Source organism: Salmo salar, chromosome 09 (assembly GCF_965601325.2).
Source record: "Salmo salar chromosome 09, fSalSal1, whole genome shotgun sequence".
In the NCBI taxonomy this organism is placed as follows: Eukaryota; Metazoa; Chordata; class Actinopteri; order Salmoniformes; family Salmonidae; genus Salmo; species Salmo salar.
The window spans coordinates 88854660-88872450 of NC_138299.1; the positions used below are offsets into that span (position 1 = coordinate 88854660).

Below are 17791 nucleotides of genomic sequence, written 5' to 3' on the forward strand. Positions count from 1 at the left end.
TATTTTGATTGACAACAAACGGCTTTTTAGCAAAGAGCAATTTTCCTAGCAAGAATTTTTCTAGGACTGTCAGAGTGGGGAGGGGAAAACTGAAAACTAGCCGTTATTGGTAGAGAGGTTTGGAACTCTTTCTTATTGGTCTATTAACTAATTTACCGACTGGTGTTGTCACCAGACAGGCCAAAACTCCATCAAACCAAAACAGGCAAAAATGTCACATTTATTTTCAAACAGCTCTTACACTTAAAGGGCATTATCATCCTTTATCATGCTAGTGTGGAAATATCTATAAAACTTTTTGGGGAAGTTTGTAATCAATTGCCACTGCCTGTTGCACACAAAAAGCTTACATACCTCCTCCAGCCAGTGAGGATTTACAGTTATTTAAGATGAAATGGTCAACCCTGTTACTTTATTTGGCACTTAATAGGCACTTACTAAAGTCATTTCTTTTATTCAACCTCTTGAAAAACATATTTTTTATGACAATGTTAAAATTATGTAAAATAAAATGTTTTACACCAAATTACACTTCCCAAAAGGGACTCCTTTTGTGGAATGGCCCTTATTCAACCAGAGCACTATATATCCCACATGCTGAAGGACACTGGGATATACAGAGAAATGGATCTCTGAAGCCAGATCTAACATGGTTATTCCAAAAAGTCCTTTAGTCAGTGATTTAAAAACCATGGCTGAGGTTTGGGCTGAGCTCCAGGAGCAGACAGCACAGCAGGCTACAGCTATGCAGAGGAGATGTTGTACTACACTTACCAGCCAGGAGATGGTGCTATTTCTCAACCCAGTGAGTCTGACTTGACTGAGCTTAGACAGTTTATATATTCTATATCTGTGGTGCTGAATACATGCATTGGTTTTCATACAAATATATCTCAATGACGACTGTGGTCCTCAGTCAGTGAGATCTAGTATATTGTTGGCCTTTATCCCCAGTACATAATATAAGTACATCTGAGCTTTGAGGTCTGCTTCTCCTGTGAACAATAGTAATAAAGACCAGCCTTACTATCCCCCTTCATGACCTGTGCCTGTCAGTTTGTTCATCAGTCTCTGAGATGGGAGAGAGGGGGTTGGGGGGGGGGGTTAGAGGGGGACTGCATGTCAGTGTGTCAGTCTCTGAGATGGGAGAGAGGGGGTTGGGGGGGGTTTAGAGGGGGACTGCATGTCACTGTGTCAGTCTCTGAGATGGGAGAGAGGGGGTTGGGGGGGGTTAGAGGGGGACTGCATGTCACTGTCAGTCTCAGATGGGAGAGAGGGGGTTGGGGGGGTTTAGAGGGGGACTGCATGTCACTGTGTCAGTCTCTGAGATGGGAGAGAGGGGGAGGTGTCGGGGGGTTGGAGGGGGGCTGCATGTCACTGTCCCTCCTCTCCTTCAGGGGGCTCCGGTAGGGCAGCTGCCTCCTTATGCTCCTCCTGCGGGGCTTACGGGGGCGAGGACTGACAGCCACCTCAACCGGCTGGTTCTTGTCACTCAACGTGTCCGACGACTCGTCAATGTAGGCCAAGTTCTCCCCGAAGAAATCTAGCATTTTGCAGCCTGGCGGGGTGGGCATGGGGAGCGGCATGGGTTTCACAGAGAATATGGGCGACATGGGGATGGGCTTGGTGAGGTTGTGGGACTTGGGGAGCTGCTGGAGAGGCACAGGGAACCGGACACCCTCCTGGAAAAATACCTGCCTGGATCCTCCCTGGCTTCCCCTCTCCTCAGTACAGAGAGACCCACTGGCGTCAAAACTGGCAAAAGTTATCCCCTGCCCTGGTGTACACATGTCAGAGGTGTGAGAGTCAGAGGAGGAGACTTCTGATCTGGAGTCAGACTCTGGAGACTCAGACAGCGACTTAGACTCGAACACAGACTCCCCTTGCAGCATTGTCATAGCAACAGGATCAAGGTCATAATCTAACTCCATCACAGAGTGCGCCGCAGGCATCGACTGTGACCTCGCCACCGTCCGGCCCAACGACCTGCCCTCTGACCTCGCACTGACTCTGGAATCCGCCCCTAGCACCGCCCCTGGTCCTAACCTCGTCCCCTCATTCCTAACCTCGTCCCCCCCTAACCTCATGACCTCCAGACGGGTCATGGAGCGGGTGTGGGAGACCCACCTATTGGGCAGATGTCCGTTCTCCCCTATGACGCCCTGCCTGCCGTGGTGCCCCAGCGCCCCCCTGCGGACCCGCCGCCGGGTGCTGCGTTTCCAGCGGCGCCGCTGAAGCAGGAAGGGGTCATTGAGTTCCAAAGGGTTGGGAATCCGGAAGTCCATGGACATGTTCTGGATGTTCTGGGTCCAGTCTGTAGCATGGGCCCTCAACTCCTCCATCTGAGAGAGAGGGGGAGATGGGAAAAGGGTGAGAGAGGCAAAGAGAGGTGTGAGAGAGGCAAAGAGAGGTGTGAGAGAGGCAAAGAGAGGTGTGAGAGAGGCAAAGAGAGGTGTGAGAGAGGCAAAGAGAGGTGTGAGAGAGGGAGAGAGAGAGTGAGAGCTGCATGTGAGCTCCCACGTTTTTCAGCATGTTTTTACTAAAAGGTAGATTTAGAATTAGATAAACTTGGATTTTTTTGGCAGGGACATATACAGGATACTACCCTCCACAACATAACCTTCACTCCAAATCAAAATTCCTAACCTACAACCTGATTTTGGACGAAATTACCTGGAAGGATTCCTACTACCAAAGATTATTATTTCCAAGCTATACAGCAAATGCTCTGGCAAACAAACAGAAACCTGAAAACACCATCATGTTTAGTCTGAAGCTACTTTTTATTTTTAAAAGCCAAGAAGAAATATACATTACAATGATATATTTTAATTCATAAGGACTGAATGCTAAGTTAATGCTACCAAGCTTGCTAGGACAGAACAGATACAACTTCAATTAGCACTGAAGTGTGAAGTGAGAGGTGTCAAAGCCCTTGAGCCCAACAATGGCAGGAGAGTCGCACAGCCTACCCCACCCAAATACAGAGGCCTTTGAAGCCCCCTCCCGCTGTTCAGAGGTAATTACAATACAGTACCATCCGTACATAAAAAATTATAAGGCACGAAAAAAGTACAAAATGAAGCTCCTTATGGAAAATCAAGAGGCACTTTTTGCTGGGAATATAAGCAACTTAATCTTCCACACAGACCATTCAGTACTATATTAACACACTGCCCCACTGTTAAGAGAGGGGGGGGGGGACGGGGGGACGGAGTCAACCAATGTGAACTTGTACAAATCTGGAACAGTAATGGTACAGAGCAAACAATTTCAGCTGGACTTTCACATCAAAGAGATATCTTATCCTGCTGAGCTCTCTCTTGAGAAAGATTCCCAGAGTGTGTCAGACCAGACCTCTTCATTATACAACCCAACAGATGAGCAACCCGGAAAGGTTGACCGGAAAGTCAACCTCCCAGCACAGAGTACTACTCCCTCGTTGAAATGAAGGATACATTCACCCAGCTGGAGGTAAGGCAGGTGGAGCTGGAACAGGAGGTGAACACACTCCAGTCAGCACAACAAAAAATAGTCCAGCTCAACACCTCCTCAACCTGAGAGCTGGAGGTGGAGAGAGACATATCTGCACTCTGGACTGCGGTGAGACAACATGAACAGGAGAAAGAGCAGGAGAAGAACATAGCACTAGGAGAGGACCAGAGTGCTGGAGGAGAGGGTGAGGGTGATGGCGTGTGACAGAGAACAACCCATTAAAGAGGTGGCCACCCCAGCAGAGAAGACAGCAGAACAGCCCATCTCAGCCCCCGACAAAAGTCTTGACACCACAGCAGAACAGTCGACCCCAGACACTGACCATAGCATCGACATCACAGCAGGACAGACAAATGAAGAACCGAAGAACCCCATGCCCGGGGGATCCCCACCCACTCTGAGCACAAACTTAAACTCTTTAACATCATCCTCAGCTCTGGCATCTTCTCCAATATTTGGAACCAAGGACTGATCACCCCAAACCACAAAAGTGGAGACAAATTTGACCCCAATAACTACCGTGGGATACGCGTCAACAGCAACCTTGGGAAAATCCTCTGCATTATCATTAATAGCAGACTTGTGAAAGCAATGTACTGAGCAAATGTCAAATTGGCTTTTTACCAAATTACCATAAGACAGACCACGTATTCCACCTGCACACGCTAATTGACAAACAAACAAACCAAAACAAAGGCAAAGTCATCTTGTGCTTTGTTGACATCAAACAAGCTTTTGACTCAATTTGGCATGAGGGTCTGCTATACAAATTGATGGAAAGTGGTGTTGGGGGAAAAACATACATGACAAAATCCATGTACACAAACAACAAGTGTGCTGTTAAAATTGGCAACAACAAAAAACCACCCACTTCAACCTATATATCAACAAATTGGCAAAGGCACTATCAACAGTCCACAGCACCTGGCCTCACCCTACTAGAATCTGAAATCAAATGGACTACTGTTTGCTGATGATCTGGTGTTTCCGTCCCCAACCAAGGAGGGCCTACAGCAGCACCTAGATCTTCTGCAAAGATTCTGTCAGACCTGGGCCCTGACAGTAAATCTCAGTAAGCCAAAATTAATGGTGTTGCAAAAAAGGTCCAGTTGCCAGGACCACAATACAAATTCCAGCTAGACACCGTTGCCCTAGAGCACACAAAAAACTATACATACCTCGGCCTAAACATCAGTGCCACAGGAAACTTCCACAAAGCTGTGAACGATCTGAGAGACAAGGCAAGAAGGGCCTTCAATGCCATCAAAAGGAACATAAAATTCAACATACCAATTAGGATCTGGCTAAAAATACTTGAACCAGTTATAGAACCCATTTCCCTTTATGGTTGTGAGGTCTGGGATTCGCTCACCAACCAAGAATTCACAAAATGGGACAAACACAAAATTCAGACCGCATGCAGAATTCTGCAAAAATATCCTTTGTTCACAATGTAAAACACCAAATAATGCATGGAGAGCAGAATTATACCGATACCCGCTAATTATCAAAATCCAGAAAAGAGACGTTAAATTCTACAACCACCTAAAAGGAAGCGATTCCCAAACCTTCCATATCAAAGCCATCACCTACAGAGAGATGAACCTGGAGAAGAGTTCCCTAAGCAAACTGGTCCTGGGGCTCAAGAGTGGTGCAGTGGTCTAAAGCACAGCATCTCAGTGCAAGAGGCATCACTACAGTCCCTGGTTCGAATCCAGGCTGTATCACAGACCCCACAGAGCCCCAGGACAGCAACACAATTAGACCCAACCAAACCATGAGAAAACAAAAAGACACATTGGAAAGAATTAACAAAAAATCTGAGCAAACTAGAATGATATTTGGCCCTAAACAGAGAGGAGACAGTGGCAGAATACCTGACCACTGTGACTGACCCAAAATTAAGGAAAGCTTTGACTATGTACAGACTATTGAGAAAGGTCGCCATGGGCAGACCTGGCTCTCAAGAGTGGCGCAGCGGTCTAAAGCACTGCATATCAGTGCAAGAGGCGTCACTACAGTCCCTGCCTTGAATCCAGGCACATCCGGCCATGATTGGGAGTCTCATAGGGCGGCACACAATTGGCCCAGCATCGTCCAGGTTTGGCTGGGGTAGGCCGTCATTGTAAATAAGAATTTGTTCTTAACTGACTTGCCTAGTTAAAAGGTTAAATAAATATATTACAAAAATAAAATAAAAAGAGAGAAGACAGGCTATGTGCACACTGCCCACAAAATGAGGTGCAAACTGAGCTGCACTTCCTACCCTCCTGCCAAATGTATGACCATATTAGAGACACATATTTCCCTCAGATTACACAGACCCACAAAGAATTCGAAAACAAATCCAATTTTAATAAACTCCCTATTGGGTGAAATACCACAGTGTGCAATCACAGCAGCAAGATTTGTGACTTGTTGTCACAGAAGAACAAACACCATTGTAAATACAACCCATATTTTTTTATTTATTTTCCCTTTCGTACTTTAACTAATTTGCACATCATTGCAACACTGTATATAGACATAATATTACATTTGAAATGTCTATTCTTTTGGAACTTGTTTGAGTAATATTTACTGTTCACATTTTGTTTATTTCACTTTTGTTTATCCATTTCACTTGCTTTGGCAATGTATACATATGTTTCCCATGCCAATAAAACCCCTTGAATTTAATTTAGAGAGAGAGAGAGAAAGGTGAGAGAGAGAAATAAAGAGGTGTGAGAGAGAGAGACAGAGTGAAAGAAACCCAGACAGAGAGAAAGACAAAGGGATAAAGGATAAGTAAATTTTGACAGTTAAAATCCAAAGTGTCCCCAGTAAATCCTTGTCCAGCCCTTCACTTGGTTTGTGTCCCACTCACCTCAGCACGTGTTTTCTTGGACAGCACTCGCAGCCAGTTCCCGATCATGGTGAGTATAGAGGCAAAGTAAGCCAGGCCAAACACTATCCAGAGCCACACCAGGGGCTTAAACAGATCTCCGTCCCGCCGGTTAGCACCTAAGCACAAGGACATTTACACATTGATGCATGCACGTGCACACAAACAAAGGACCTTCGATAGGTACCTATGAAATATGATTTGTATCTTTCATAGTGTGTATCCTGAAAGGGATGTGTAGAGTATGTACTCTCCAGATTCTATACTGTCCAAAGTGTGTACAGTTCACTTCACTTCATACCTGCTACGTAGTCTCCAAAGCCGACCGTGGTGAGGGTGATGACCACAAAGTAGAGCGCCTCCAGAAAGGACCAGTCCTCCACTTCCTTAAACACCAGCGTCGGCACGGCGAGGAAGATCAGACAGCCAATCAGGATGGACAGAACAGCAGACATGATCCGTACATAGGTGGGACTGACCCGCCGCTTCTGAGAGAGGGGCAGAGAGAGAGAGAGAGGGACGGAGAGGGTAAGATCTTCCTCAAGACTCTAATAATGTGCCTTTTCTTTGATAAACAGTAACAATACAAAAAAAATATTATTGCAAAGTTTCATTGGGAAGTAGCTAACAACTGACTGAATGTTTGTCAGCTTCTGTTCTACTTGTGTGTAACATGTTTCAAGTGCTAGAGTCCAAGACAGCCTCTTCTGTTTACAGCACAGTGACATCACTTAAGCAGCCCCTGAGACAGGCGAGAACAATGAGATGACATCCTGTAAATGAAGCAGCCCCGAGACAAGACAGTCTCACCAGGAAGAGTGTCTCCATCTTCCACACGGCCTTCCTCAGCCCCGTCCCCATGTGGTCTCCGACACCAGCCAGCAGGAAACCAAACATGGGGATCCCTACCAGGGCATAACAGACGCAGAACAGCTGGCCCCATTTGGTCCTGGGAGAAAGGTTACCAAACCCTGAGGACAAAGGGAAACCATACACATGCACCTATATGTTAATCTATATAATTTTAAAATAGCTCAATTTCACCAGCAACCCACTGGGCACAGACATCAATTCAACGTCTATTCTATGTTGGTTCAATGTAATTTCATTGAAACAACATCGATTCAACCAGCGTGTGCTCTTGAGGTTCACTGTATTTTCCGAGATGGGATTATTTATTTTCTGTCAAATTCCAAATGCACATCTGGCTGATTAAGTTGTTACCAAAGGGTTTGCAGGAGGGAATAAATTAACAAAGGCTCACCAATGGTGGTGATGATGGTACCACAGAAGAAGAAGGCGCTGGCCAGGTCCCACCTGCTAGTGAAGTTGGTGGAGCTGTGTTTTACATCCAGGCCCGCCTCCACCGCCTTCACCACACTCTGACAGTACAGAGACAGAACAGAGGTTGGCTTTATCTACAGCTGCTCATTACCCGTCTTAGGCTGGGTCTATCTACAGCTGCTCATTACCCGTTTTAGGCTGGGTCTATCTACAGCTGCTCATTACCCGTCTTAGGCTGGGTCTATCTACAGCTGCTCATTACCAGTCTAGGCTGGGTCTATCTACAGCTGCTCATTATCAGTCTTAGGCTGGGTCTACACCTGCTCATTACCAGTCTAGGCTGGGTCTATCTACAGCTGCTCATTATCAGTCTAGGCTGGGTCTACACCTGGGGTCCGTGTTCTATTTTGGATTTTAGTTTTTGGTCAAAGACTAAAATCACCAGGAAGTCTGCTAAGTATTCAAAAAATAACTGATGTGATCGTGTCTCAATGTAATTTTCAAAGCCCTGTTGGTGCTTAGTTGTCGTTAATTTACAAATGACCATCCGCGTCGACAAAAGTTGTCCTGCTGCTGAATCTAGTTGCCTACCCCTGGCTACACTTTCTCAGCTGGGGCTCTACACCGATCTTAGTCTATTTAGATTCTTCTCAGATGTCTTTCTGTTCAAGTGTATGCTTTCACAGTTTGTGAAATGTGTGTGTGCTATGGTGTGGGTATACCTTTATGAGGTCGCTGAGGTTCTGTGCAGTGACACATGAGTGGTTTCCGAGGAAGTCACGTGTGGTGCAGAGCAGCTTCTCATGCTCCTTGCTCTCCTTGGGGCTTTCCAAGTTCCGGAACACCAACGCCCCCATCACCAGGTACAGCATGACCCCCGCCAGCAGGGCCAGCAGGGTGGGGCAGCGCATTGCCCCGAACTCACCCCCCACACCACAGGGGTCAGGGGTTAGGGTTCGCCAGAATCTGCTCTACGGCCTCTTCCACGATACACACGGTGGCACAGCTAGACACACAGGCACCATTCTTAGAACTGTGTGTGTGTGTGTGTGTGTATATATATAGGGTTTTGCCATCTTTGTGGGGACCTGAAGTCCCCACAAGGATAGTAAAACAAGGAACATTCGGACAAGTGGGGACATTTCGCCGGTCCCCACAAGGAAATAGGCTATTTTAGAGGTTAGGATTATGGTTAGAATTAGGCAAAATAGGATTTTGAGTGTGTGTTAGTGCTGAGCGATTAACCAAAATTCCATTTCAAAATTTTTCCCCCCCGTAAGCTCACTGGATATGCAGTTTCTGAAGAGATAAATCAGATCAAGCCTGAACTGTGTGATGTACACTGAACAAAAATATAAACGCAACATGTAAAGTGTTGGTCACATGTTTCATGAACTGAAATAAAAGATCCCAGAAATGTTCCATACCCACAAAAAGCTTCTTTCTCTCAGATTTTGTTCACATTCCTGTTAGTGAGCATTTCTCCTTTGCCAAGATAATCCATTCACCTGACAGGCATATCAAGAAGCTGATTAAACAGCATGACCTTGTGCTGGGGACAATAAAAAGGCCACTCAAAAATGTGCAGTTTTTTTTCACAACACAATGCCACAGAAGTCTCAAGATGAGGGAGCGTGCAATTGGCATACTGACTGCAGGAATGTCCACCTGAGCTGTTGCCAGATAATTTTATGTTAATTTCTCTACCATAACCCGCCTCCAATGTTGTTTTAGAGAATTTGGCAGTACATCCAACCGGTCTCATAACCACAGACCACGTGGTAACCATGCCAGCCCAGGACCACCACATCCAGCTTCTTCACCTGCGGGATCGTCTGAGACCAGCCAACTGGACAGCTGATGAAACTGTGGGTTTGCACAATGAAGAATTTCTGCATGAACTGTCAGAAACAGTCTCAGAGAAGGTCATCTGTGTGCTCGTCGTCCTCACCAGGGTCTTGACCTGACTGCAGTTCGGCATCGGAACCGATTTCAGTGGGAAAATGCTCACCTTCGATGGCCACTGGCATGCTGGAGAAGTGTGCTCTTCACGGATGAATCCCAGTTTCAACTGTACTGGACAGATAGCGTGTATGGCGTTGTGTTGGTGAGTGGTGTGCTGATGTCAACGTTGTGAACAGAGTCCCCATGGTGGCGGTGGGGTTATGGTATGGGCAGGCATAAGCTACGGACAATGAACAATTGCATTTTATCGATGGCAATTTGAATGCACAGAGATACCGTGACAACATCCTGAAGCCTGTTGTCGTGCCATTCATTCGCAGTCATCATCTCATGTTTCAGCACGATAATGCACAGCCCCATGTACACAATTCCTGGAAGCTGAAAATGTCCCAGTTCTTCAATGGCCTGCATACTCACCAGACATGTCACCCATTGGAACATGTTTGGGATGCTCTGGATCAGTGTGTATCACAACGTGTTCCAGTTCTTGCCAATATTCAACAACTTCGCACAGAAATTGAAGATGAGTGGAACTACATTCCACAATCAACAGCCTAATCAACTCTATGCGAAGGAGATGTGTCGCACTGCATGAGCCAAATGGTGGTCACACCAGACAGTGACTGGTTTTCTGATCCACGCTCCAGTCACTACCATCATTGGACTTGTATTACTTGTTTTATTCAGTGTTATTACAGCATTCAACCCACATTAATGTATAGTGCATTTAATGTAAAAAATAAATGACCAAAACCATGATTATTTTTAAATAATTGAACCAAAACCGAACAGACCTCAAAAAGCACTAATGTGTGTATATTCAATGATGATGATCCCTTTATGGAAATGAGATAGCAGCAACAACAACTTTGATAATGGAGATTCTTTGAGGAGCCACATCAAGGAAACAACACAGAGCTGGGTCGTTCTCTGGTCATTTCCAGAACATGAAAGTAAGTGTGAGACAAGATAGGAAGCTCATCTCCTATAGGAATACAATCACTTTTTGACAGCATCCCTTTTGATTTAAACAACACGTTCAATACGTTTGCCCATGGAAGAAGAGAGCGCAAAGTGACTTTTTGGACCGGAATTCACAAACATTCAAGAGATAAAGGTGCTCAAAGTTGACCCATTTTGCATACACTGCTACACGTCTTCATTACTGGGAAAGATAAGCAGTGGAGTTTGATCTAATTTAAACGCTTACAGAGGTGTCAAACTACTTGATAATTTCTTGAGAAAAAAAAAGTTGCATACATTTTTATGTCTTAACCTTCAACCTCATCTAAAAACGCAGTTTTTTTTCTTCATATTTGCATATGGTGCAGTTCAACCTAAAATATAAAGTAGGGTCTTTTGTGTCAGCCAGCGGTTGAGCAGCAGCCAGCCAGCCAGCGGTTGAGCAGCAGCCAGCCAGCCAGCCAGCGGTTGAGCAGCAGCCAGCCAGCCAGCGGTTGAGCAGCAGCCAGCCAGCCAGCGGTTGAGCAGCAGCCAGCCAGCCAGCCAGCGGTTGAGCAGCAGCCAGCCAGCGGTTGAGCAGCAGCCAGCCAGCCAGCCAGCGGTTGAACAGCAGCCAGCCAGCCAGCGGTTGAGCAGCAGCCAGCCAGCGGTTGAGCAGCAGCCAGCCAGCGGTTGAGCAGCAGCCAGCCAGCCAGCCAGCGGTTGAACAGCAGCCAGCCAGCCAGCCAGCGGTTGAACAGCAGCCAGCCAGCGGTTGAGCAGCAGCCAGCCAGCCAGCGGTTGAGACATAACATGGTGGGTGTCATAGAAATAGGAATTCATAGAATGGACCTTTCCCTTCAGACCACTGCAATTTAGCTGGTACACCATTGACATTTTTTAATTGTATTGACATTTTAACTTCTAATTATTGTAGATTTCAAAAGATACTGCACACAAAATCATGAAAAGGAATAAGAGGCCAATATGCAAAACAAATAATGTACTTAATGTAATTCATGCTCAAAAGAATACAAAAAGTGAAAGTGCAAAGACAGACCATACGTTTCGGCCTTGTCTTCATCAGTACTGTACAAACAAATTAGGAAGACACGTACTTTAAGAGCCAATTTATGTTTGATCTGAAAATGTGGTTGGAGACGACGTATGCATGGTGTAACGCAATTGCAAAGCCTCTGGAGGCACACAGAAGCCAAATGGAGCTCTGTACTACATCGCCGTGCGCCTCAGGCTTTGTAACAATGTGGAGGGCTCCGTATAGCCCCGCATTGACATAATTGGTTGACGGTAGGTGAGGGCAGGAGGTCCTGTATAAACACAAACTCACTTCCTTGAAAACTTCCTTCACAACAGCTCTGCGCTGCTCGGCGAAGTATGAATGGCCTGACTTCTGCAGAGGCTATATCACCGTAAATGCTGCACGGCCAATGCAGACATCAGATTGACCATGAAGCGCCTTTAGGGAGACACCGCCTGTGTTTAACAGGCGCAAGCAGCTAGTTGATTAGACTCTGGCGAATAGGGAGTCAATGCATATTAGCAAGGAATATGTAGAAAAATATTTTTAAGACATGTGCAATTCAAATGTCGCATATAATTGAAAAACGACAACGATCGAGGCTGCGGCAGGTAGCCTTGTGGTTAGCGTTGGGCCAGTAACCGAAAGGTTGCAAGATCGAATCCCCGAACTGACAAGGTAAAAATGTGTCGTTCTGACACTGAACAAGGTAGTTAACCCACTGTTTCTAGGCCGTCATTGTAAATATGAATTTGTTCTTAACTGACCTGCCTAGTTAAATAATAAAAAAAATATAGCAATATCAGAAGCAATAGATGTGAAATACATATCTGCTGATATTCTCAATGAGGATGAAGCAGCTGTGCTTAACAAGAGACTTTCCTTTTTCCCTACACCGAGAACCAACCCCTTCCAAATCAAGGTAGAACGTTTTTTCATTCAGGAACTAGTCTACCTCATCAACGCTTTGCAAGCTTGTGGCGAGAGATGTTGATCATTTGTTTGTTGGTAATGACAAGAAAATATGCTTCCAACTGTTGCAAGACACAAAGAGACATGTTTTATTCCATCTAAAAAAATCCAAACCTTATCTTCAAGACCTGTGATAAGGGAGGTTGGCTTGGCATGCAGGAATATATCTGTCTATGATAGAGGTCCATAGACATGTCTGACAGACTCCTACTGCAAACTCAAAGGTAACTTTACCTGTGTATAAAACTGAACTGTACTTTTCTCAGCTGAGGCAGTTTACCTGACTGACAAGGAGCGGGGCTACCTCATCAACAAGCGGCCCACCACAGCCGTTATGTACATTTTCACCAGACACGCACAATGATTACCAGAAGTTTCCCCTGGACGTCCGACTGGGGCACATCAGACCTCTTTACTAAACTACCATCATAACTAAAACACAGGCGACTTCAATTATCAGAACTATGATAGGCCTACTTTTCTTGTAACTATGGACAACTAGTTTGTACACAACATTGGACTGGAGGCTTTACGTTGCTCTTTAGACTCTAGAGCGGGCTCTACTCCTCCAACCCAAATGGCTGAGTTGGTACAAAGAAGTGTGTTTTGTTTGGAGAAGATTATCTGTAATCCCGAGGCACTTCGATGGGCCCCTGATTATGTCAACACGTATGTGCCTCAGGATAAATACAATTTCTAATCATCCCTTTTCTGATAAAACTGTTATACAAAAGCTATATTTATGTTTTTATCACATGAACAGACACCAAAACGGAACTGGACTCCTTCCATTAGTGTCATTTAATAGACAAATGATTTGACAATTCGTTCTACCGTCTGTCAAACCGAAAGCCTTCTTCACGCATCAAGTTACCGTCTGACTCTTTGAATAGGGGCTTGCCGTACAGCCAATTCTGATTCATCAGACGAATCTGCACCAGAAATTAGGATTTTATCATCATTTAATCAAATTGTACTCGAATTTCCGTCAGGTTACTTCACAGAAAGTTTGGACTCTGCACTCAGTAAAGGCTATGGACAGACGTGACACATTACAAGGCAAACGCAACAAAAAATAAATATTTTTCTGTGGTGTGCTGTACCACACACACACTCATTACAGACCTGACATTAAAAATATTACTAGACAACACTGGCATGTATTGCAAACTGTGGGCTCAGATGCGTTTCATGATGTTCCCCTGTTCACGCATTCCATGTCCCGCTGCCTGGGACCTGCTGGTTCGCGCAGACACTTACGACGCATTGAACGTCTGGATGAAGCGGGTGATTTCTTCCCCTGCCGCAATTGTGCGGCCTGTACAGGTATTCTAAAGTGCAACAGTTTCAAATAAATAAATACACCAATATATTCATTACCTGTGGATCTAGCAATGTAGTGTATCTATGCTCTTGTCCATGTGGCGTGCAATACACTGGCATTACGCGAAAAGAACTACAGTTACGCGTCAACGAGCACCGCAGTGCCATCCAAAGAAATGACCCGAAATCACCAGTGGCTAGACATTTTCATGAGGCTAATCATGCTGTGACTGATCTTAAGTTCTGTGCCATCGACCGTGTGTGTCTCTCCCACCGCACTGAGCTTTTTAGCCTACTTGAGTATTTCATATATATTGCTTATGTAGCCTAGAAGTTGTATTTTTTCAATTGTCGTTTTTTTTATATATACTTCTACATAATCCTTGCTAATAAGCATGGACTGCCTATTCGCCAGTAGGCCATCTAATCAACTATTTGCTTGCGCCTGTTATGGACAGCAGGTGTCTCCTTAAATACGCATCTTCCTAATTTGTTTGTACTGCACTGATGAAGCCGAAACATATGCTCCGTTCACTTTTTGTATTATTTTGAGCTTGTATTAAATTAAGTACATTATTTTTCATCTCTGTCTCCTTGGCTTATTGTTTTTCATGGTTATGAGTGTGAATACCTTTTGAACTCTACATACTTCTCCTGCGCACCGGCTGCCTTCCATTCTAGCCTGAGCGCGAACACTCATACTGGCTTTCTAATCATTACCACAACGATGGTCGCCGGTCCACCTGCCGTCGAATGTCAAATTAAATGGTAATGTAACTATATTTCTATGATTTAAATATGTTTCCTATGGAGGATTAACATAATTTAAAACAGATATTCAAGTCAACATTCTGTGTGGACCTCCAACCATCTTTGTGGTGCCATTTGAAAGTTAAATATACATTTAATTCCAATTAACAGCCAAAACATGACAACCATTCTTTATTCAAGAGCAGCTTTGCTCAAACGATGGCGGTCACAACACAACGTCAGATGATGTAAAATAGGGTCTAAGCAACAACATATGCGAAAAAAAACTGAGTTTAGCGGTTTAAGATCTGACGTTTAAGGTTAAAAAATAAAAGTTCTAGTACTTTTATTTATAAACAATTATAAAATAGTTTAACGAACTTGTTCGTAAGCTTTTTGAATTATATAATTCTCAACTGTATATTTTCCAGTGAAAACCTGGATGTCTCGGTATGCAAAAAAAGGTCACATTTTAAATCAAATCTAATTTTATTTGTCACATGAGCTTAATACAACAGGTGTAGACTTTACCGTGAAATACTTAAGAGCCCTTTCCCAACAATGCAGAGTTAAAAAAGAAAATAGTAACACAAAGCCTGGTCTCATAGACATAACAGTAAATAAATTCGAGACTCAAATTAGCAAGAGGGTGCTTGGTCGGTGAATGGGTGGGCATATAATGAGGATGTCTAGCAACCCAAAGGTTGTGTGTTTGAATCTCATCATGGACAACTGTAGCATTTTAGCTAGTTAGCAACTTTTCATCTACATTTTTGCTACTTTAACTACTTAGCACCTTACCTAAGCCTTTTTGCTAACCCTAACTTCAACCTAACTCTGAACCTTAACCCTTAGCCTAGCTAACATTAGCAACAACAAATTGGAATTCGTAACACATTATACGTTTCACAAATTCATAACATACGAAACGGATGGACATCCACAAATTAATACATACCATACGAAACGTAACATATCATACTAAATTGAGTGTATCAGATTTATGTACAGGATAATATGAAATGGTCAGACTAGGAGAACCATCTCTTGAATGTTTCGGCATTCAGGTCCAAAAAGTTACTTTCAGAGCACTTCTACAGTAGGCACATATATATGGAAGGTTTTATTCAAATCAAAAGGGGTGCTGTCAAAAAGTGAATTCAAATAGATATACCCATAGAGGAACGTATGACCTTACTACCGTTAAGACATCGCGCTCTAAACCACCTCACTTGTCCACGTTTTATTCATCCTGAAGATGGGGTGATGGAGAGATCTCTCTCCTCTCTACCAGGCCCAGGGCTAAAAGGGGGAATAGTAGGAGGGTTCCCGACCAGCGTCCACGTTAGGGCCCGTCATAATAACACATGGAGACACACACCAGACTACCCTGGATATCAGCTGGCTAAAGTTTAAACGATTAACCTCTGCCAACCTGCTAAACATACGTCTCGCTGTTAATCTAAGTATGTTTAGGTTGCTTATCTTTATTTAGTGTAAACGGTTTTCTTTAATTAAATGATATTCACCTCCCATCTACACAGGTACTGTGTCATGAGAGTACCGGTTCAAAGGCAGCCAATTGGGGAAGAGAACGAGAAGATGGCCATGATGTTCCAAAGAACTTGTGTCAACGTTCTGATATTTCCCAGAGTTCTCTGTTAGCATTCTGATCTAATGGACTGCATTGGTTTGTATGGACGTTCTCACCCTCTGCCTTGGCTGAAAATGTATTATTTGTTATCGTTGTCTAGACCGATCTTGACATATTTTGATATTTTTGTAAGATATGACTGAGCTAACCCCAAAAAAAGCAAACGTGTGTTTGATGTGTTGTGCAATATCCCAGCTCAAACAGTCTGACATATGTTGTAATAAATCATCATGTTTCCAAAATATTGCAATTAAAAACCAAAAGGAGTACCGAACTGCCAAGGAGAGATTTGGCTCTGGAACCAGTCTCCACCTAGCTCATAAGATGACTGCAGATATGGCCATGTTTATATTTGTCTAACAATTCATTTTAAGGTACATTTGTCATTCAATAAAATGTAATGTTATGAGTAATTTATATTGAGGGATTAAAGTTAAATCAAAGAATGTTTCTAACATTTCCCAATGTTCTTTAGAAGGATGAAGTTAGATTTTGTTATCCAAATCACTGACTGAAAGCTATGAAACAGCATTTGAGGAGAAAAACACAAATCGACCACGCAGTCAAGCAAGTAAGTAAATAATTCAATGAAACAATAATTCACAAAAACAGATACGGATGACCCCACCAGAACCAACACTTGAACACAGAAAAACATTTATACATACAACGATGCTGGTTAGTTGTCCCTTGCAATCAACACAAACAAGTACATAAATATCTTATCAGACAATACTGTATATTACTAAATGGTAAACAAACATCTGAACAAAGCATTTACAAAGCAATTAACTTTAAGTCCTACCTGATTTCAGGAGAAACTGAAGTACCGGTATGTCCAGGCTCTTCTCACCATCAAACGCTCTGTGAGTAGGAGTGTGTATGTCCCCACGCTCAAAGAGTAGAAGAGTGTGTGTGTCCACTGAGTAAGAGTGTGTGTCCAGTAGTGGGAAGGTGTTTCCCCATGCTCAGGCCTCTACAGCACTGTGATGGAGGAGAGGGGGGATTCTAGGAGGAGTGTGCATGTGTATCTTAGGGCCGGGAGTTTTGGGGCACTTTTTTAAGCACTGTAGTCTGACACCAGCCTCTCCAAAGCTCGCTGTGGAGTCAGCCAGGCAAGCAGCACTGTGCTTTTACCAGTATTTCCAGCATTGTCCATTAGTTGCTGCAGGTAGGAAATTCTAGGAAATATTCTGTAATTGACACAAGCTGTCTCCAATCAATCAGTCAATGTCTGGTTGTGTGTGTGTTTGGCAGAGGGAATTGCCTAATCCAGGGGAGGCGTAGCTCTGTGAATCTTAATCGCACAAAACCTATTATTTGGCAAGGGATACGACTTGTAGATCAGTGATTCTACACCTCAATTTGCGCAAGCTGATCCTCTCCAACAGACTCGGAAGATGTAGCTAAAAATAGGCAATACAGTGGCAAGAAAAAGTATGTGAACCCTTTGGAATTTCCTGGATTTCTGCATAAATTTGAC

At 44.0% G+C, this 17791-nt stretch overlaps 1 protein-coding gene across 1 annotated transcript; it reads right to left on the reverse strand.

Moving 5' to 3' along the window:
• Positions 1-202: 202 nt before the first annotated feature.
• LOC106612105 (potassium channel subfamily K member 10) lies at positions 203-17456 on the reverse strand. The gene is made up of 7 exons (XM_014212962.3): positions 17114-17456; positions 8386-8669; positions 7644-7761; positions 7190-7350; positions 6681-6867; positions 6362-6498; positions 203-2342 (listed from the first exon to the last, which is right to left on the reverse strand). Exons 2-7 carry the CDS (start codon positions 8572-8574, stop codon positions 1317-1319), a joined length of 1818 nt encoding a protein of 605 aa, XP_014068437.1. The 5' UTR covers positions 8575-8669; positions 17114-17456; the 3' UTR covers positions 203-1316.
• Positions 17457-17791: the final 335 nt, after the last annotated feature.

What these genes read in the sequence shown, in the direction of transcription:
- LOC106612105 (XM_014212962.3), bottom strand. Translation starts at nt 8,574, where the DNA reads ATGCGCTGCCCCACCCTGCTGGCCCTGCTGGCGGGGGTCATGCTGTAC. An exon ending in TACCATCATCACCACCATTG is followed by an intron (nt 7,351 to 7,643) that starts GTGAGCCTTTGT and finishes CTTTGTCCTCAG; the next exon opens with GGTTTGGTAACCTTTCTCCC. An exon ending in CCAAGAAAACACGTGCTGAG is followed by an intron (nt 2,343 to 6,361) that starts GTGAGTGGGACA and finishes CCTCTCTCTCAG; the next exon opens with ATGGAGGAGTTGAGGGCCCA.